The following is a 21,030-nucleotide window of genomic DNA, read 5'->3' as shown; positions in this document are numbered from 1 at the left end:
GATCGCTGGGCGCCGGCGGCAGGGAGGGAGCAGACACGTCAGCAGGGCCGCCGCCGCCGTCGGGAGGGACGAACGGACGGACGCAGGGATTGACGGACGGAGCGAGGCGGCGGGGAGGGACCCGCGCCCGCGGCGGCGGGCGGCGCCCGGACCCTCCTCCCCCCGCTCCCCCCGGCCGCCATTTCGCACCCCCCTCTCCCGCTCCCCCCGGCCGCCATTTCGCACCCCCCCCCGGCCGCCATGTCGCCCCCGCCCCCCGGCGCGGCTGCCGGGCGCCCCGCAGCGGAGCCGCCGCAGACTCTGGTCAGCTCCTCGCCGAGAGCCGCCTGAGGGCAGAAGCCGAGGCGGGAGAGGGCACAGCGCTCGCCGCGGCCCCCGCGGGGCAGGCGGAGGGAGCGAGCGCCTTCCCCACGCAGCCCGGCCGTCACGGGGAAGCGCCCTGCTTTGCCGCGCGTCTCGAGAGCGCCGCAGCCGCAGTCCCGCTTCGCACCGGCGGTTGGGGCGTTATTCCGCAGCTCCTGCCGCAGCTGACCCTCCGCGGCCGCTTGCAGCCGGCTCTTATCGCCGGCACTTAGCCGTCATCGCTGCCGACTGCCTTAGCGACGCTGCTCCTGCTCTTATCATATCCTCAAGGTTATTGGTTTTGCTTTGCACACTCTCACTTCTACAGCCCCACGAGCCCCGCCGCCTGACAGCCAAGCACAGTTAATACCGCTCGAGCTCTGAAAAATAGCTATTGTGTTTTTACTCCCCACCTTCCCTCCAGTTGAGAGCATTTTAATATTTTTATCACATTATGAAAAGGCATTAGGGCAGAAATTCTCTTCCTAATTTAATCCTGCAAGGAAAGGCTTTGGTATCTCATAGTTAAACTGACCTTAAACCTCTCGCCACTCCTTAAAGCCCCATCTATCCCAAGATTAAGGAAACACCCATATGCTTCAGGAATGCAACAGTTCATTTATCCAGTACTACTTCCTTCAGGAAGGTGCCCACACATACGTTTTCCCAAGGCCTGGCACAGTGTCGTGGCTGGAGAACACAGCATTGCTGGGAGCCTCCCGGGAGTTTTGTTGAGGCTTCTCTGTTTCACATCCTATAAAATGAGGCGATACCTACTTGCCCTTACTGATACTATCTGAAGAAAAGCTCTAAGAGTGTCTAACTCATAAAATGTAAATGTGGATTTCATCACAGCTTACAACCAGCCTGAGCTGTTAACTGCAGTTCTCTTGAAATACACCCTGTAAGAGTTAACTCCAAACACAAGCATAAAAACAGATTTTACTGAAAAAGTATGAAATACAAACATGGCAAAATTAGAAGATTTTAATACGCTGTTGTATACAGACACTAGTATATTCAAGTCATACAATGTATGAGACTAAGAATGAACAACAAGTAATTTTTTCCTTGACATTAAAGTTTCTTGTGGCTTAATTCCCATTCTAATCTTTACGTCCACTTGCTTGTGAAGAAATAGCTTTCGGATTATCCCCTACTAGTACTAGTTATCTTTATTAAAAGACCAAGATAAAACTAGTGGTGCCTATGATCATAAAAAACAAGTGTAAGAAAGTGAGATGTGAAGAGAAACAAGATCACTTATTGCACGAGTCATTGCCGTTATCATGAAATAATGAATAGCTTGCTGTCTATATATATATATATATAGACATGGTTTTACTACTGCAACTGTTCAGAATTCCCTACAATTTCGCGTATTTCATAATAACAATATGTACGCAGCTTTCCATAATGTGTGACACAGCAGAGAAATATTTCATTTAATTTTAGATGTTTTAGGCAAGATTTCCTTCAGTCTTCAACCCTAATCTTGCAAATGTATATTCAGTTTCAAGTATAAGAGTAGTCCCATTATGCACATGGGAATCCAGAGAGCTGTACATGTTCACAGGCACAAACAAAACAGCTTCCCCATCTCCCCTGCACTACCAAACGTAAAACTAATACTCATGAGTAAGACCAATTGTTAAAGTTCACAGAGGAATCAGCAAAGACACACACACACACACACACACACAAAGAAAAAAAATAGGAGAAACATACATCTACATTAAGCAAATGTGAGAACTTTCAGAAATAAAGTGGGGGAAGCTAAATACTGGAACTAGTGTATTGCTGTAACAGAACATCAGAAACGTTGTACGATGCAAAACTGCACTTAAGGAACACAAGTGATCAATGAGACACTCATGTGAGGTGCTGATTATAAAGAGTAGACAAAAAATATAAAGAAGGTTTCTAGTCAAATTAGTTGGATAAATTAACACTATCTATGAGTTAATACTATCCACAAGCATTACCAAATATTTATGAACTGAAATTCTGGACCTCAATGGGAAGATCACATTCTTGTGGTAACACCAGGGACTGTGAGAGGCCAGTATCTGAAAGGCTGAAAGAGCAAAGAAAATCAGTAATGTGAGACTTCTGTTATTCCCACGTAGAATTATTAAATGTCACAGTAGGGTATGATACTGAGATTAAATGTTCAAACACTACAAAAAACTGCCCTGCTTTATACTTTTCCCTTGACACCTGTTCTAGATCATAGTTGAAGACAGGACACTGGATCAGATGAAGCTTTCATCTGAGCCAGTATTTTCACTTACTCACCTTCCCCCTGGTAGAATTGTTTAGAAAAGAAATGTACATTCTTATTCAGAAAACAGGACTTTAAACATACCAAAATACGCAAAGGTTAAGTCAGTTCCTGAAAGTGGCTTAACGAAGCAAGTTCCAGCACAAGTTTATACAACCCAGAACATGGGTATCCTTCAGAGACACCAGCATCACTGTTGCTCTACAACGCCCAAAACTGACTCGGGGTCCTTTTCTCCAGCAGCAGAATGGTTTTCTAGATTACAGACCCACAGAAAAGTACCAGGACACCACGACCCCTACGACCCCCGCCCCCCCAGACCTCCCCGCACACACCCCACTACGCAGGCGCATGAGGCACTTCCCCCCCCCCGGTGACGCAGCTGCCCAAGTGCTTCATCGCGCAGGCGCGAGAGGCAGAGTTCCCCGTTTCATCATGGCGGCGAAGGGGCCCAGGTTCAACAGGGCGCATGCGCCTGCTAACACGGGCAATGCGGCGCGCACGGTGGAAGAGCCTTTGTGGGGCGGGAAGAGGTTGTCATCTCTCAGCCGAGCTCCGGTTAAGCTCTCCGGGGCGGAGGATCCTTGGCGGCTCAGCTCGGATTAGGCTGGCTGCACCTCTGGTCAGGTCGCCGCGTGGCGAGACTCCCCCCCCCCCCCCCCCCCCGAAGCGGCCGCCAGGGTCAAAGATGGCCGCTGGCGCCGGGCGGTGCCACCCACCAGCCGCGTGGCGGGTCCCGCGAGGGCGGCTCGCGCCGCGGCGCCGTTAGCGGCCGCGGCAACGGCCCCTTCCGGCGGGCCATGGACGGCTTCGTGGAGCGGGCGGCGCCGTGCCCCGCCGCGCAGGCGGGCAGCGCCCTGCTGCCGGCCCTGCACCTGCCCTTCCTGCCGCCGCACCTCTACCGGCCGGGTAAGGGCGGAGCGGCGCGGCGCGGCGGCGGCCGCCCCCGCGGGCCCCTGCAGCGCCTGGCGCTCCGCGGCCTGCGGGAGGAGCTCCCCGCCGCCTCCCTTCGGCGGGCAGCCTGCGCCGCTCCCCCGTGAAGGGAGCGAGCTCCGTGCTCGGAGCCTGGCGGCCTCCGAGGCGCTCCGCGCTGCGGGGCCGCGGTTGAGCGGTAGTGACCGGTGACTCCCGTGGCAGTGTTCACCCTCTCAGTGCCCTCCACGCGGGCAGCCTCGCGGGTGCGGGTGCCTCGACGCTGACGGCTGTAATGTCAGCATCCCCGTGTTGTTTCTCCATTTCTCTGTGTAATGAGCTGCACGTGGCTTGTTCTGCATTTTCGCTGTTAGTAAAGTAAGGGTAGATGAAATGACTGGTAACAAAGGTACAGCAAACCTCTAGCAAAGTTCTTGTTTCAAGATGCTTTTGTAGAGAAACACTTAGCAGAGCCTTTACATCAAATCAGGAGACTTCTCAGCAGCTTATGTGATAGGGCTGACCTACAGTAGCCACAGTCCTTGATATATTTAATCTTTCAATGTTCATTGTGTTTTTCTATTCTAAGTAGTTGGAACCTGTGAAGTTCAAGTAATTTAAATGTTAGCCCAAGTGTGAAGACACTATTGCTCTACTTCAAGAAGCTTCTCTTAGAATAGTGGATATAATCTTGGGTAGGTTGGTTAGAGGTGGTTTTATACAATGCACTGTAATAAAAGTGCTGCCAACTTATATTTGAGTTACTGCTTTGCATACAGCATTCATATAGAAGCTGGTTTGGCCAGCTCTGAACCTTCTTTACAAAAGGATTTTGTGACTTGAAAATTGTTGCAGGGGCATGTTAGATCGTGGCATGCAAATATTACTTAGCCATGGGCTTTGAAAAGATGTGGAAATGGGTTCAATTTTGTGCAATAACGAAGGTGAACCAGTGTCTTGCCCCATGTATGTAAAAGGGGTAAGTGGCCTCCTTCCCATTTTTTTTAATCACGAGACAATAGTTTGCTGCATGCATCTTCCTGTTTTGCTTTTTGTTTTTAATGCCCCCCCCCCCCGATATCAGAAAACAATACTAAGTTTTCAGAGCACTGTGGTTTTCTAATACCTCTAGGGAAGTAGTGCTAGGACAGCTAGTCCTTGGCCATTTCAGAAGTGTCTTCATCTCCATGTTGTTTGTGAAAATGCTATGTTACATTGTATTTCCAGCTTTTGCAATAATCTGTTGCTCTCTTTTGTCAGTTTTTTCAGAAAGTAGGTGTGTTTACCTTCAAAGCTATATGAGTGAAGATCAGTTTCTGTGATGTCTGAGAAATCTTTTTTTCCTTTTTTGATAAAAAGACACATTGAAATGGTAGGCATGTTGTTATTTAAATGAAGACTTTTTGTTTATTTGTAGCAACTTCCCATGAACACAAATTAAACTTCAGGAAGAGCAAGGAAGCGTGCTTAAGTTATATTCAGGATGCTATGCTACAAAAGCAGTGGAAGAGGGCTGCAGAGTTTCTGACCTTCTATATTGAGTCATTGGAGAAAGACTTCTCTACAGAATACATGAGTCCTTCAGAGGTAAGTGAGTCAACATTCTTTATTGGAATTCTTTTGCAGTTGAAAAAAAATAATTGCAAGAAGCAGCTATAGTACTTCAGCACTAACATTTGTATTAATTAAATAAATTCCATGGGCTTGATATAGGAAAAAATGTCAAAGATAAGACCTGAAAAGTCTGGAGACTTTCATAAGCTAAGTAAGTTCCTTTATTAAAAAAAAAAGAAAAAATAGAAAAAAAGATCGTTGTATAACAGAGAACATATGGATTTGAGCATGGCACTACAAAGGCAAAGACTGTCAGTATAAGCAGCTGTTCAAGTGGAAAGTCTTGGATAACAGGCTGCAGAAAGTACACCAGACTTTGTTATTGGTGATGTTCAAGGCAATATGTTGCCTGATTACTCATTAAAAGTGTGTTGGATTGGCATCTGCACAAGCGTACCACTGTGCTGTGGGGTTGATCAATCTTACTGGGCATTCAGTTGTGCTGAGATCTGACTTTCAGGAGTTCTGAGAAATTACTGTAGTCTCTAATGTCCTTCCCAACGGAGTGTTCAGTGCTCCTGAAAAGTTCTCTTGACTTGCAGGCTTTTTTACATAAGCCATTGCCACAACAGATGAAAACTGGGCTTTGTACAGGTGAATTCCATCAGTGGCATATCTAACAAAAGTCATCTTAATGTAGTCTTCTGAAATGGAAAAGCAGTAAATGTGTTTGCCTCTGGCATGCCGTCAGTCAGAGTCTATTTGAAAGTTAGTGGCTTATGTAGGTCTTTACTAGCTTTTCTAGTACCTACAAAACTCCAAACTGGTACTGAGGTAGAAGCAGGAGGAAAGGGATCAAGCTGAGTTGTTAATGAATTTTGTATACCCTGCACTTCAGCAGGAACATACCAAAGAAAAGCAAACTTTTTAATAACAGGAGTAGGAACCTTCAGACATGCAGTTTCCGTATGCTTTGCTGAAGTGCTGGATTTTTCATGAGCAGTTGTGATGCACCCACTGAATGATTGTAAAAATGAACTAGATGATCATGTAAGTAATTATATCAGTAGACAACACACAGTATTCTGCTTTTAATTTGCAATTCAAATGCATATTTTATTCGTATGTTACAGCAGCTACAAGCTTGCTAGGATTGCATATATGGTGATTGTTTCCTTTCTTTGTAATAAGGTTATTTTTTGATCTTTTTCCTGCCTCACTGATAGTTGATTTGGAGAATAGGAACAGAAATTTTGTGCCATCATTCGCATAGCAGCATGAAAGAGTTCAACTCTTTCATAGAACAGATGAAAACTTTAGGAGTGAAAAGATATTTGAAGGTAAGAGTGTACTTAATGCAACCTTAATGACTTGCCACAAGTGTTCATCTAAACATTTACTTGAGTAATGTTTCAGTACTTGTTTCAGGAAGTTCTACATCTTTTAGGGTGTATTACTGACACTGGAGTCAAAGATTGTACCTCTGTGTTACCAATTGCATGAAGCTTTTTATGTTAGTCTGTATCTACTGATATCTCATTGGTCTATGTATTTGATCACAGTTGCATATTGTCAATCCTTAGTAGTCTCTAGATCTCTTAATAATTTACTTTGAAATCTCTATAAACTGATTTTCACATGTGCCCCAGCTTTATCAGCAACATCTAATTTCATGCTAACATTTGCAAAGTTTTCTTTGTAGTGCTTCATTTGGCCACTGTGCACCTTTCAAGAGCAGTGCATCCCTATGAGTAAGAAGTGCAGCAAAAGGGGCAGGAGACCTGCATGGGTGAGCAAGGAGCTCTTGGCCAAATTCAGACAGAAGAAGAAAACACACAGAATGTGGAAGAAGGGACAGTCTACTTGGGAGAATTATAGGAATGCAGCCAGAGTGTGTAGAGATGCAGCAAGGAAGGCTAAGGCCCAGCTGGAATTGAGTCTGGCAAGGGATGTCAAGGACCATAGGAAGGGCTTCTTCAAATACATCAGCAGCAAGAGGAGGACTAGGGAAAACGTGGGCCTGCTACTGAATGGGGCGGGGACCCTGATGACAAGGGATACAAAGAAGGCAGAGTTACTGAATGCCTCCTTTGCTTCAGTCTTCACTGCTAAGGGAGCCCTCATGAATCCTGCAGCCTGGACATGAGGGAGAAAGTCTGGAGAAAGGAAGACTTACCTGGCTGGGTAGATGAGGGGAGAGCAGTGAACGTTGTGGACCTTGACTTCAGCAAGGCTTTTGACACTGTCTCCCGTAACATCCTCCCAGAGAAGCTCAGGAAGTGTGGGTTAGACGAGTGGACAGTGAGGTGGATTGAGAACTCGCTGAAACGCAGAGCTCAGAGGGTCATCAGCAGTGGTGTGGAGTCTAGTTGGAGGCCTGTGGCTAGTGGAGTCCCCCAGGGGTCAGTACTGGGTCCCATCCCGATCAACCTTTTCATCAATGAGCTGGGTGAGGGGACAGAGTGCCTCCTCAGCAAGTTTGCTGATGACATCAAGCTGGGAGGAGTGGCTGACACACCTGAGGGCTGTGCTGCCATTCAGAGAGACCTGGACAGGCTGGAGAGCTGGGCAGAGAGGAACCTCATGAGGTTCAACAAGGGCGAGTGCGGAGTCCTGCACCTAAGGAAAAAAGCCCTAGGCACCAGTACAAGCTGGGGGCTGACCTGTGCTGGAGAGCAGCTCTGCAGAGAAGGACCTGCGAGTGCTGGTGGATGACAAGCTGACCATGAGCCAGCAATGTGCCCTTGTGGCCAAGAAGGCCAGTGGTCTCCTGAGGCACATTAGGAAGAGTGTTGCCAGCAGGTGGAGGGAGGTGATCCTGCCCCTCTACTCAGCCCTGGGGAGGCCTCACCTCGAGTACTGCGTCCAGTTCTGGGCTCCCCACTACAAGAGAGACATGGAGCTACTCGAGAGAGTCCAGTGTAGGGCTACAGAGATGATAAGAGGGCTGGAGCACCTGCCCTGTGATGAATGGCTGCGAGAGCTGGGCCTGTTCAGCCTGGGGAAGAGAAGACCTAGGGGGGATCTGATCAATGTGTACAAGTACCTGAAGGGAGGGTGTCAAGGGGACGGGGACAAACTCTTTTCAGTTGTCCCGTGTGACAGGACAAGAGGCAATGGGCAGAAACTGAAGCACAGGAAGTTCTGCCTGAGCGTGAGGGGGAATTTCTTCCCTGTGAGAGTGACAGAGCCCTGGAGCAGGTTGCCCAGAGAGGTTGTGGAGTCTCCTTCTCTGGAGATCTTCAAGGCCTGCCTGGATGCAACCCTGTCTAACATGCTCTATGTGACCCTGCTGAGCAGGGGCCTCTGGACTAGATGTTCTCCAGAGGTCCCTTCCAACCTTACTGATTCTATGATTCTATGACTAAACTATGCCATCATTATTTATTCACTTTTTAAGTAATTAATATCTGTGTAAAACAGTAGGCCTTATACAGTAGACCCTTGTGTCACCCAGCTGTTGTTCTTTGTCCATGATGGCTGATTCAAACATACATTATTTTGGTCTTCCTGACTGTTTCTAATCTGTGACAATGTTTCTGTTTTTCTTACTGTACTAGTTCTAGTAATCTCTTGTGAAGAACTTCTAGCAAAGGTCTTCAGCAGCTTAAGACTCAGACTTTTGCCTGATCAACGTGATAGGGTAGTAAGACATCCCTTTTTCAGGTGTGCTGCAGCTGGGTAACCAAATGAAAAACTTGGCAAATATGAACCTGACAAGATTTCCTCAGGTCATTTCTGGATCTTCAAAATAGCTACAGCATTGACTAATGACAAGCAATGCTTTCGATAAGTACCACTGGATATAGACCACCTGGGTTGGTGATATTCTACCTCACAAACTAGCATAAGCTTTAGCCCTCTCACTTCCCAGGAACTCACTTAGTATCCCATAGATCGTTTTCATTCATGTTCTTCCAGCATCTTCGGACAGATAAAGAATTGCTTAGGTTCTTGGTACACCCCTGCCCTCACCTCTTCCAGGGGCGTTTGTATTCTTACATTCCTGCATTTTTCTCCAAAATTTCCTATAAAGATACTCTTTGGATGAGAGAATACATGTAAAATGCAATTCTAATTAAATAATTTTACTAACAATGTATTTGGAATACTTTATATGGATTTCAGTAGTTAGGCTCTTTTCTGTCCTTGTACATCTATATAAAACTTTGCTCCCTTGATAAGATTCCCCCCATTTATGATGTGAAATGCTGTGGTATGGACTGTTTGAATTGTAGGTCTGTTTAGAGCATGCATTTCATCTCCTTTGTAATGGACGAACAGATGAAGCCTACCAAAACTTGTCCCTGGCAGAAAGCTGGAGATTTGGAGAGCAAACAAATGCTCAGGATAAAGAACTGAAACTGATTCAGGCTTACAGAGGACTGTTGGACTACTATAGCTGGTCTAAGCAGAAGAATGTCCTGCTAGAGTATAGTAAGTCCTAGTACAGCTTTCTGTACTGAGCTGTAAACTTCAACTTGCTTATTCTTGTGAGCACCATGGTTTGAATTAATATTTTTTTTTTAATGTGGGCTGCTCTTCTACCGTTATCTGCATAATAAGGCACCAAAGGGACTTCAGAAGTTCAGAGTACAAATGGTACATAATTCTATATCACCAGTGATGGTGGTGCTGGGAAGACACACTGACCAGTGAATTTCTTGGCACATTTTAAGGTGTCTTGAAATGCTGTTCTGAAACAAAGTAACATTCCCTGCCATCCTCTCAGGTCTTGTATCTATCCAGTATCACTTAAAACCATTGCCCAAGGCCTGTATCCATCTGCAGCAGTGGCTGTAGAGGATTGTGAAACCCTCGTGTGCCTGAGGGTTTGTGACTGCTGCTACAATTTTGAGTGCTAACATAAAAACTGTGTGTGTTTGGGTTTTCTTTTTAATGATAGCATTATGTGGGCTGCTGCTTGTGCACGGCCTCTAACCCTGCAGATACCTGCTGGCTGTGTGTTATTATTTGCATTGGATCACTACTTATTTCTATCAAAAACTCAATACTGAGTTTGATTTGTAGACTTTGTATTGGTAGTGTCTTTTCTTCAAACAGTGTCTCTCATGTCTGATGAGTCAATTTGGTGAATATAAATGTGAATGCAGAACAGTGGAAATTTTTTGTTGCTCTGATACTGAGGGTTGGCTCTGAGGATTTTTTTTTTTTTTAATTTGCTTTCTTAGAAGTTCTGTGAATGAAGTCCTTAGCAAAATGCGATCATCTCAGGTGTACCACCTCTTGATTAACAAAGCTAACATTGTGGCTTTCTGTCATATTTTGGTAGATAAGGATGGATTTGAAGACTTATCTGTTGAACAGGAAATGCACAGTTCCTTCCGGAAGGCAGCAGTGAACTTAAAGGATATCATTCAAATACCTGGAGTCTGGGATCTGTTTGTGAAATGCTGTGTAGATGTAAGAGCACGTTTTACAGATCTTAGTTTTGTGTTTCCTTGTTTGATTTTTTTTTTTCCCTCACTGTCAGAGTAAGATATGTTTGCAGGTTTGTTATATATACATGGATGACAGTGAAATATTTTTCTAAAAGAAACATGTCTGGTACATGCATCTCATTGGCTTTGATTCAGAGCAACAGCAGAGCCTGTATAGAATACAAACAGGGTTTTATCTATCCCTTGCCAATAAAAAGATGGCCAACATGCAGATTTTGTTTTTAGAGTGGTATTGGTAGAGAAATTGGGGCACAGCTGCTTTTCTGAATTTCTGAACACAAATTCTTTGGCAGGACAATGAGAAAGGAATTGTTTTTTTTCTGACTATACTAAACCTTACTTAAAGACACCAAGCATGCAATCCTTCATTTTCTTTTAAATATCCACTTAGAAATTCTCATCAGGAAATAAAATTAAAATCACTTTGAAATTACTTAATATTTGTAATTATTGATAAGCTCTGACTTACCACATCTTAAGGAATTTTACTAGGTGATGACAACTGCCAAGTTCTCTCATTGTATTTTCTCTTAAAAGACATGGTAGGCTGCTTCAGTGTCTTTTCCTCATGAACAAATGATGGTAATTCTTAAACAGATAAGTGCTAAAGGAATTTTCTCCATAGCTGCTTCTATATGTGAATTTTTGTCTGCCTGTGATAAGAGCAGTAGTGCTAGAGACCAGTAACATTAAAATACACTGATCCTATTCTGTTCTAATATCCTATATTGTTAGATACAGACTCTGCTACTGGACAATTCTATGGCAACTCAAAATTAGTTGTAGGAGTTTTATTGCCAATATGTGGCAAACAAATGACAGACTTATCTTTTCTTAGTTGTTGGAGTTCTATGGGGAGCATGATGAAGCCCGCCAAGTATTAAGTGAATATGCCTACAACTCAAAGTTTCCTGCTAATCCCAATGCTCATGTTTACTTCTATCAGTTCCTAAAGAGACATGGTGAACCAAAGAAGTCATTGATATCTGTGCTTAAGGTATATATTATGTATATATATACAAGTATATAGTATATAGTTGTTCATGTTGTGTGATGATCTGACTGTTTGTTCAGCTGTGCTTCTGTTACTTTATTTGCCCTGTTACGTTCTCTGTGGGAAGTAGACAACTGGAGGAAAGGCAGGTGGAGGAATGCTGATGAGTGGAACAAGCAGCATCTTTTACTATCTTCCTTCCTTCTGGTAGCTTGAATTCAAATTTCTGTTCTGCTTGTGTAACTTGACACACCACAACTTCCTTAAGTCAATAACTCTAAGCTCAGAGAGGATGTTTATATGGTCCAGAAGTCTGTACCAGCAGTTTTGAATGTGACGTGTTGATTTCTGTTACAGTTTGAACTTTATTGTATTTAAGAAGTGACTGGGTACTTGTTTTCTTCGCAATTGTCTAGCAATTAGTTTCTCTGCTTGTTTTCAGTGAGCCATACCTTTAAGCTACAGTACAACCTTGTTTCTGCTGACTGTTGACAAAGAAGACCTTGCTATCTTAAACTTTTGTATAGTTGCTTTTGAATCCCCACTTTCCTTGTCCTTGCTCACTGATCTTGGAAATTTTTTGCCAAAAATGTTTTATTATCTCTTTTGCCACTTGATGGTACTAAAACGCTTTCACTAGGGCAGAAGCTTTAACGCAGCTTCGTAAAGTTGAGATTTAGCCTGTGGGAATAAAATTCTAGTTTCCTAGTGGTTCAGCAGTGGTTTTATAAGCCAGTCTTTTACAAGATAATGACAAATCAAATAATTGATCTGACAGATCCTGAAACCATTATCCAATGCACAGAGCAGTAAACAGGGGAGCTAGAATTGGCCTAGGAAGAAGATATCGCCCTCTAGAGAGGAGATACTGGATGTAGATTTGGGCTGCTTCTAGAGAATGTTATATTTATTATGTGCAAGATTTCTTGACTCCCATCAAGGTATTTCATCTATCATGTCACGGGATAGTGTCACAGAGCTTCAAAATTTGTTATATCAAGGTGTAAGATACCTGATTACTTAATTTTTCTTTAAAAAATACCAAAAAACCTGAAGCTTGTGCTTCTGCCTAACCAAGATAAATCTTTGAAAGCTTTTATATCAGAAGTAATGTCTCTGGTTTTTGTTCTTTTTCAGATTTTGCATGATATTGTTCCCTCTCATGAACTAATGATAGATTTTAACACCATGCTTCAGAAATCAAGTAAGTCTTTAAATATCTTTGCTCTTTTCCTTAATGTTAATCTGATATCTAATGATATTCTGAAATTATTTTTATAGCCTTCTGTCTGCTCTTTAAAGTAGTTCTGATGTAAAAAAAAATCCGCAACTTTCAGATCATAGGAACTTAAAGTCAGCTGCTGCAGTAGGCATTTACAACCTTCTGTAAACAAATGCTTTTCTAAGTTGAAAGACTGATCAAAGCAAAATGTTGTAACATGTCTAGGTTATCAAATATATACATACATATATATATGTATATAGGCACACACACGTATTTTGAGGTACCGTAGTCTGAATTGCCAGACTTACTGTTCTGTTTTTGGGGTCTCTAATTCCTCTAATTCTTTTCTTCTGAAAAACTGGAAATGGACTTATGCCTTAGATCAGTGTTATTGATCAGAGAAAACCGAAAGAATCTTTATTCTCTTCAAAGGAATTTTACCTTCAGGCTGATAGAAATGTCTTCCAAACTGGAGACTATTTTTCCATGGTGATAAGTTAACTTATCTCTGATATGTAGTTGCTGATGTGAAATGCCCATTTTATTCATATCAGTCCCAGATGTGCTTTTTTTGTTTTGTTTGTTTTTTTATTTTGTTTCTCTCGATAGCATCTCAGGACTTGAAATGTCGCAGAGGCACAGTGCTCAGTTCCCATGGGCAGAATAAATTGAACAGCAGCTCCAGCTGAGAGCATTGATTAGTGAGCTTTGGAAGCAGCAGCCATGCTGCAAGCAAGGGCAATGTGGGGCGGGCAGGCAGTTCTATGAGCAATATTTGAGCAGAATGGGAGTAGGGACGGAGTGTCTCCTGATATGAATTGCGCTCTAGACCTGGGAAGTCTTCCTTTACTTCGCCTCTTGAATGAGGTAGTAGGTAGAAGGGAGGAACCATTGGTAATAAGGAAAGTAGCAATGCATAGGAAGGGAGGATGAATAGAGGACTAGATTTCACTTTGCTTACTAATGAGTTCAGCCTAATTTAATTTCAGAGAAAAGAAAAAAACGTCGACTGGGGCTAGAGGTTATTTTTGCAGCTTTGGATTATGCTGGGTGGAAGGAAAACGTAAAAGCATGGAGTTGTTTGGCAAGACAAGTTAAACAAATTATAATGTAAGTATAGTATCTCTGATAAAACATACCAAAACCAAACCTGAGTGTGTCTGGTCTCCAGCTTTGGACTCTTTAACAAAATGACAAACTTCAAGTGTGTCTTCCATGCTGATGAATAGAAGAGTGAGCTGGCCTGCTCGTGAGTTTTGTGCTTGGGTGCAGTGTGTATTAGAGCTAGGAGTGTTGATGTATACAGCTGGTAAAAACGGTGTGATACTCTTTACTTGCAGTTTTGTGTTTGAAGACACAGCTTCAGAGTATCTTGAAATATACTGAATGTCTTGCTCATTTATGGAATATCACTTGCATATTGTAGTTGGCTTTCATTTCTAAAATGCTTAGTTTAAAGTCTTTATTGTGTAACAGTTATTGGGGTAAGTCTCTGGCATAAGCTAGTCCTTGAGTTCTTAAAAATTCTTAAAAAAAATCATAATACTAACTTGCTGACAAATTTAAAGAAATTCTTATTACTATTGACAAACTGGCACACAAGTCAAAAGCTTACTTTGTTTCACCATAATCTGTGTCACTGTAGAGTCTAGAAACTGCTAGAATTCACCTTCTGCCTCAATAGCATTTCCAGGGATTTAAAAAAGAAAAAGTGGATATTTCTACCTAGTTCAGTGTTTCAGTCTGCAATGCAAAGTCAATGCATCTATGCTAGCAGTTTTTGAAACCTGTAGTGAGCAGATTATAAAAATTCCTGCCCTCCCCCCCCCCATCATCATCTCAGCCCAATTTAAATTCTTCTGTAACTTGTTTCACCTTTTTCAAGCTCTGAGAAGCATCTTGACTGGATCAAGCAGGAGTGGAACTCCAGAAAGGACTGGTGGCCAGCCTTCCATTTTAGCCGCTACTTGGCAAAAAGGAATTGGCAGGACGATGAAAGCCTTGCGTATGAAAAAGCTCTGGTGGCTGGAATCTTACTGGGAAAGGGTAATATTAAATATTTTCTTTTCACTCCAGAAATACTGTCTAGTTCTAGTCCTAATGAAATGGCATGCATCTGATCTACACCCTGGAAGAAAGATAATTTCATACGTCTAGGGAAGATTGTCCTCTCTGAAGCTGAACATGAGAAAAATGTCCAAAATGGTTTGATATTTGTCAGTGAGACATGTTTCACATAACTTGTTTCATCCTGGTTTGAAGTTCTATTTTATTTGGCCTTGTTGAGCAGTCATAGTACTAGTTATCCTGTTCTTGTTTATAACCTTGAAACCACAGTTTCAGAAATACACAACATGCTCCTGAGTGAATGTTGTGAGGACTATGGAGACTTTACTTGCTGGATGCCAGCCTAGGCAGTTCCCCAGCAAATATTGGAGAGCAGACAGTGCTTACAGATCATGAGCATATCATAGTATAAGAAAGAGGAGGCGGGAGGCCTTGAGTGTAAACTGTCAGCAATTTAAATAGGAAGGTCATGAAGATCATAACCTCCTTTGTAGCATTCTTTAAAACACTGACAAAACCAAGTGGAAGATCAAATCAAGCAGCAGCCGTTGAGCTAAGAATGAGAAAATGGTGTAGAGAGCATGGCTTGTAGACAAGTTTGGACTTCTGGAGGATCACTTTGTTCTTTGTCAACTTTACTGTAATGAATACCTTCTGGACTTCATAAAACAATTTCTTATATTGAGAGCTTTTTTTTTGTTGTTTTTTTTTGTTTTGTTTTCAATAAAATGTTATCAGATGTCTCCTAGCTTTTATCTCTAGATAACTAATAAGATGGTTCCAGTGGTGACTTTCTTTAACGAAGCTATCTATGCTTATTGATGTAAAATAAAGGCTTGTATGAACCTGTATTTTATTTATCCAAGATAATACTTTAATGTCTGAAATAAATGCTTCTTTACACTTTTAAATCTTACTCTCTAATATATCTGAAGAGTAAAATGAAAGAAGCATATGCTGTGTCTTGCAGAATAGGTATATGTTTTATGGATCAAATGAGGACTAATTATTTAAAGCTGCAGTTGTGCCTCTAACGTGCCTGTCTTGGGTTATAATGCTTTGTTACTGAAAAACTTTGCTAAGATGCTTGTTTGTAAATATAATGCCATTTTTGAAAAAGATGGAACATTTTGTATTGGCTTGTATGTGTATATTGGTATAACTTACATCACTTTTTTTTTTTTTTTCCTATTAGATTGCAAGTACTTTAAATATGTATCACACCAAGGCTGTAAAGATAAGAAGAAAAGATTTCGGACACTGAAGAAATTTGTGAATAAGCACAGTCCTGTCTACCTGAGAATATCTGGTCTTTCAGATTCTTCTATACAAAATTGATTAGACATCCTAAGATTCTCGCTGTACTTTTTCTTCTCTGTGAAACTGGGTTCTGTATCAGTGCTGCTCTAAAACTTCTAGGCAAGCCCTATCAGCTCGGTGCTGGACTTCTTGTGTGTTTCTGTAAACAATTTGGTTTGTATTTATTTTGTAATGAAATTAATTTATGTCCACCCGTAAGGTTAAAGGATTTCTTTTAATATTAGTCTAACTTTTGTGAAATGCAAACAAAATTGTTTTCAAATAAATCTTTAAATATTTAATTATGGAGCAGAATTTCTGTGGCGGTAGTATAGTAGGGTTGATTCCTATTGTATTTAGATACAGAGAAACTGATTTAAATAGCTGTGGGAATGTAGTTTAAATCCATTTAGGGTTAGCTGCAGTATTCATAATAAGTAGGAGTGTCTAAACCTAGGAATGCTGTGTGATGCAGTGCAAAAATATACTTCTCAACCTGTAAAGGTTACATAACTTGCTGCTTATAATTAATTTTCATGAAGTAAATGGAAAATGAGGCCTATATTGTATTCTTGCACAGTAATTTAGTAGAATTATAGGTAGTGAAGTTCTACTGCAGTTTGTTCAAGTGGATGATGCACTTAAACATATCCAAAACTACGTTTTAAATGTTATGCTTGTGGGTTGTGTCTGGTTTGGGAAATGCTTTCACTTCCTTCCTAATAGGAGGGAGGGAAAGGTCATCTCAATTGCATGGCTACAGAAGAAAGCTGGTGTCACGGTGCTTTGAGAGAGCAAAGAAACAGGACTACCAAAAACTTCACTACCTGATGGAAGAGGTTTGCTACAACCTTCTTGTAGTCCTGCTCGTTACAGTTGAAATACGTGCTGTTACTCTTTCTGGAAAGCAGATGTTAATGTGTTGTTACAAACTAGCTGTACAGTTTTGTTTTGTTTTCCTTTTTACTTCAAAAAAAAAAAATTAAATACGTGTTTCTGTTTTAACTTTGCAAATGGCAGCTCCATAGAACTCTGGTGGATGAACCAGCACAAGGGGTGTCTTGGACAGGGCGTAGTATATGGATGAGAGTAGTTGTACTTTAAAAGCTGAGTGTTTGTTATCTGGGAATTTGGTCTAGGTTATTGTTGAGTTTTGTGAAATGTGCTTTGAGTCTTAAACATGAAGTGAACTGCCTGTCATAACTTCATACTTAATCTAAAAATTAACAATTATCCAAGTGACTCTTGATCTCACTGCTAGCTTAGTTCTGACTCACTAGCAATGCTGCTCAATCTGTAATACTCAGCATTTTGCTGGAGATCTTCCACTCAGTTTTGAGTAGCTTTACAAAGCCGTGTGGTAACAAGCTAGTGTGGTAAAACATCAGGGCAGATCATCTCACTGTATAAAACTTGAGATTTGGTTAATATTAGAGTTAAAAGTTTAATTGTAACTTAGGTTTTTTTTCTAATGCTCTTGTGAGAAGTTGTTTTTCCTGAACCTTTCTTTCAAAAGAAGAGGGTTTCAAGAGATCAGTTTAGGAATAAGTATTTTAGAACTGTTGATTTACACAGGGAGAAGGGATTAGCCTCAGGATATGAGCCCTTTGAGTCTTCAAGTACAAAATCTTTTATAGGAAAAGTGGCCTTTGATTTCAGACTCTTTTTTTTTTTTTTTTTTTTTTTTTTAACAAAAGGTGCAAATGACTACTCTGGAATAGTAAAGGAATTGAATGCTAGAGTCACTGCTGCTTGTTGAGAGCTACCACATAATTTTCCCTCTATCCCTTTAGCTGCCTGTGGAAAATGTGTATACCTTGTAGCAGCTGAGAGTCGTTCTCCTCTGAGGAAGAAATGGGAACCAAAGCAGCAAAGATCTGAGTAGAGGTGAGGAGAATGAGAGTACAAAGAGCAGTCTGATGCCTTTGAAGTCTCTGTTAACTGTGCTTGAAGCTTTCTACTGTGATCTTGGTTGTAACTGTTGTCAACTTTAAGTGATCTCAGACCTAAGCTTTGGAAATAGCATGTTTGCAAACACTGTCTTACCTCAAATCCACTGGGTTAGGGAGAGGAGAGAAGGAATCCCTTGTCTGTGCTTCAGTTCCTCAGAGGATCCTTCTGTAGCTGGTTTGCAGCGAGAGGTTGTTTTCTCTCCTGGCACTAGAGCTGCAGAGCTGCAGTCTGCAAGTGTGAGAAGAGCACAGTCCCAGCTTAGACATAAAAATCAGTCTCAAGCATTGCTCTCTTGCACTGATTTTATTTTATTTTATTTTATTTTTTAAAAAAAGCTATTACCTAAGGCTGTGGTATTTGCAACTGGGACAAAACTGCACGTCGAAAGTCCTGAGCAGAATTTCCTGTGCAGATTATTCAACACAATGCTGTATTTTCAAGCCTGTGAATTGTACATTGAATATGGTAACTGCCAGTGGATGGGAACGTTCTTTTTTGGCTCTGTGTTCTGCAGTTTTCTTATGGATGGTCCTCCTCATCCTGTGTACAAACTTCTGTGTTTCTTTTATTATATTTTTTTTCCATGAAACAAACATCATATACGTTATTACTCTCCTTTATGCTGAGGAAAGAAACTTGCCCAGGGAAACCACATCTTTTGGTCCGTATACCCAGTGTGTATTGTCCCTCTGTTATTCCACCTTTCATTCTGGTATTTTTAGTATTCAAATCTAATTTGATGAAAATTTACATAAAACTGCAATTCATTTTAGCTTTACACTCTGCTTTCCCTGTTGTCTTATCCCTATTTGTTATGTTGCTGCCTCTTCTTTCCTGTTTTAAAAATTCATGTCTCACCACAGATCAAGAAAAGAGAGCTAATCTCTTGCTTATAAGCATGTTACTCTCCTTGTGCTCTGATGTCTCCCTCCCCCCCCCCCAACACACACACTTCACCTCTCCTTCCCCCCAGTTTCTGAACAGCTGTTTCATACTGGAAACTTGAGTAAGACTCCCCTTATCTTTCGGGGCAGTGTAAGCATGCTGTCAACACTAAAAAAATGCATATCCGTTACCCTTGGATCGGTCCCTGCTGAATCAGAGGACTGCTGTGCTTTGTGCTGGTTTGACTTCACAGTTGCGTGTTTTCAGTAACCGGTGTTCTGATCTGTGGTGGTAAATGGCAAGTTCCACCGAGTCCTGTCTTTGCTGCGTTTAAGGAATTGCTTGAGATGGCATGTTGGCTGAATTCAAGATTGCTCACTGAAGAGTTTTCGGGTAATGTTAACAGGCTCTACGGGAGGCTGTGTTCTGCCTTTGTTCAAACTTGATTGAAGCTAGAATAGCTTTTATACCCTCTTCAGAGTGAGTAGCAAGGAATATTTTTGCGTCCTGAAGTATTGGAAGTGCAGGTCTTTATGAACGTAAATGTTCCGAGTGCTTGTCTAGAAGCAGCATGTTTCCAGGAAAGGGAGAGAAGGACTTAAGTTCTCTTAACAGAAAAATTTGATCTGGTGAATAAGTTTAGTTATCCCCAAAGAGCTCAGTAAAGCTAAAGGAATGAAAAGCACAGAAACTTGAATGGCTCTAGTTACAAATGAGGAATATGCAAGGATCCTAATTTGTCATCCTTGCTGTTTGTTGTGATTTCAAAATGATTGTACAATTGCAAGGGGATACCACAGAAACAGCTGTATCTTAATGACTGTAATGTATGAGAGTAATAGAGTTAGACTAGTATTTGAGGGGATCCACGTACTTGAATTTTAAGTGCTTTATTTTGTGACAGTACTGAATCTTGCAACTGGCATATTTTCAAGTCATTGAAATTTGAGCAGAGACAGTGTTGTCAGCAGACAAGGTGCCACAGTTTAGAGCTGCAGCAAAATAATGATGGTTTAAAAATCCAATGGTATCTTTTTATTTATTTTTATTATTTTTTTTTAACAAAGAGATGAATAGTCACAGAGCATTTCTAGCTGTCACTTTGCACTGGTTATTTTACTGGAAATCTAGAACTGGGAACTTCATTTTCCCCATGAGACCAGTGGGAGTAAGTGATGGTGTGTAGGGAGAGGGGAAGGAGTTTTAAATGAGCAGAAGTGTCCTTAAACATGACATTCTACCTTCAGCTTCCCTTTCCCCACTCTCTGTCCCTCTGCTCCATGGAGGAAGAATGGTAAGTAGGAAGCTGTGGAAGCTGCAAGAAACTGCAGAAACAATATTTGTGCATTGGCTATGATCATTTCTCCCAAGATCTGTGGGGAGGAGAGATATCTAATTGGCAATTTTACTTTTTAAAGGCAGCGGCTAGAACACTCCCCACACCATGTGTTTTCTTTATGTTGAGGAACAGTCTGGATCATGAAGCATGTCTGAAATTACTTTTCCCCCGAGTGGTTGGTTCAAGACTAGCTGGACATGCCTAAACATTTTATCAATGTTGTTCTACCCTAAACAGCAATTAGATTTTTTTTTCCTAAGCTGAGATTTTTGTAACCTTGAACTATATAAAACTTAGGCAAAATGATTATGTGAAGATGGATTTTCAAGTTACAAATAATGTTTTCATGACTCTTTCTGGAACCACTGTCCTTTGAAATCACTACCTGCATGTACTGTTAAAGTGCTATGCAAACTTTAGTGGTCATGTGTTAATGAGCATTAATGAGAAAAGAGCTTACTTCAAGTGACAATTTCTCGAGGTGAAAAAGTTCTGTAATGTTGAGTTGCAGGAATTGCTTGGTTCCTTGCTATTGCTTCAGAAGCAATAGAACAGATTGCAAAGCCTTGTTCTTTAAGTTCTTTTGTACAGAACTGTTAGTGACTAGGTGCATACTAAAGCCTTTTCCTCAATAGAATCAGACCTGCTGCGTTACTCCTATAGCAGTAAAGAAGTGCACGACTCTCCTGTTCATTGGATTGCTTGGGCTCATAG

At 41.7% G+C, this 21,030-nt stretch overlaps 1 protein-coding gene and 1 long non-coding RNA gene across 4 annotated transcripts; one reads left to right on the top strand and one right to left on the bottom strand.

Annotated features, from left to right (window-relative positions):
* Positions 1–954: 954 nt before the first annotated feature.
* Positions 955–2,877, bottom strand: LOC134139126 (uncharacterized). Its single transcript, XR_009958072.1, has 3 exons — positions 2,711–2,877; positions 2,356–2,419; positions 955–1,096 (listed from the first exon to the last, which is right to left on the bottom strand). It is a non-coding gene; the product is annotated as an uncharacterized LOC134139126 (long non-coding RNA).
* Positions 2,878–3,158: 281 nt separating this feature from the next.
* TAF1A (TATA-box binding protein associated factor, RNA polymerase I subunit A) lies at positions 3,159–17,144 on the top strand. 3 transcript variants are annotated; one of them, XM_062573519.1, is made up of 10 exons: positions 3,159–3,248; positions 4,956–5,125; positions 6,319–6,432; positions 9,331–9,529; positions 10,386–10,516; positions 11,393–11,551; positions 12,686–12,752; positions 13,763–13,883; positions 14,659–14,819; positions 16,036–17,144. In XM_062573519.1, the coding sequence occupies exons 2-10, from the start codon at positions 5,027–5,029 to the stop codon at positions 16,176–16,178; spliced, it is 1,194 nt and encodes a 397-aa protein (XP_062429503.1). In that variant the 5' UTR covers positions 3,159–3,248; positions 4,956–5,026; the 3' UTR covers positions 16,179–17,144. The 3 variants fall into 3 exon arrangements, with proteins under 3 accessions (XP_062429503.1, XP_062429502.1, XP_062429504.1); XM_062573518.1 differs by lacking the exon at positions 3,159–3,248 and adding an exon at positions 3,372–3,535; XM_062573520.1 differs by lacking the exons at positions 3,159–3,248; positions 13,763–13,883 and adding an exon at positions 3,372–3,535.
* Positions 17,145–21,030: the final 3,886 nt, after the last annotated feature.

The sequence above is a fragment of the Rhea pennata genome, chromosome 3 (genome assembly GCF_028389875.1).
Source record: "Rhea pennata isolate bPtePen1 chromosome 3, bPtePen1.pri, whole genome shotgun sequence".
Classification (NCBI taxonomy): domain Eukaryota; kingdom Metazoa; phylum Chordata; class Aves; order Rheiformes; family Rheidae; genus Rhea; species Rhea pennata.
The sequence above is the reverse complement of the archived record's forward strand: the minus strand, read 5'-3'. Positions and strand labels throughout refer to the sequence as shown.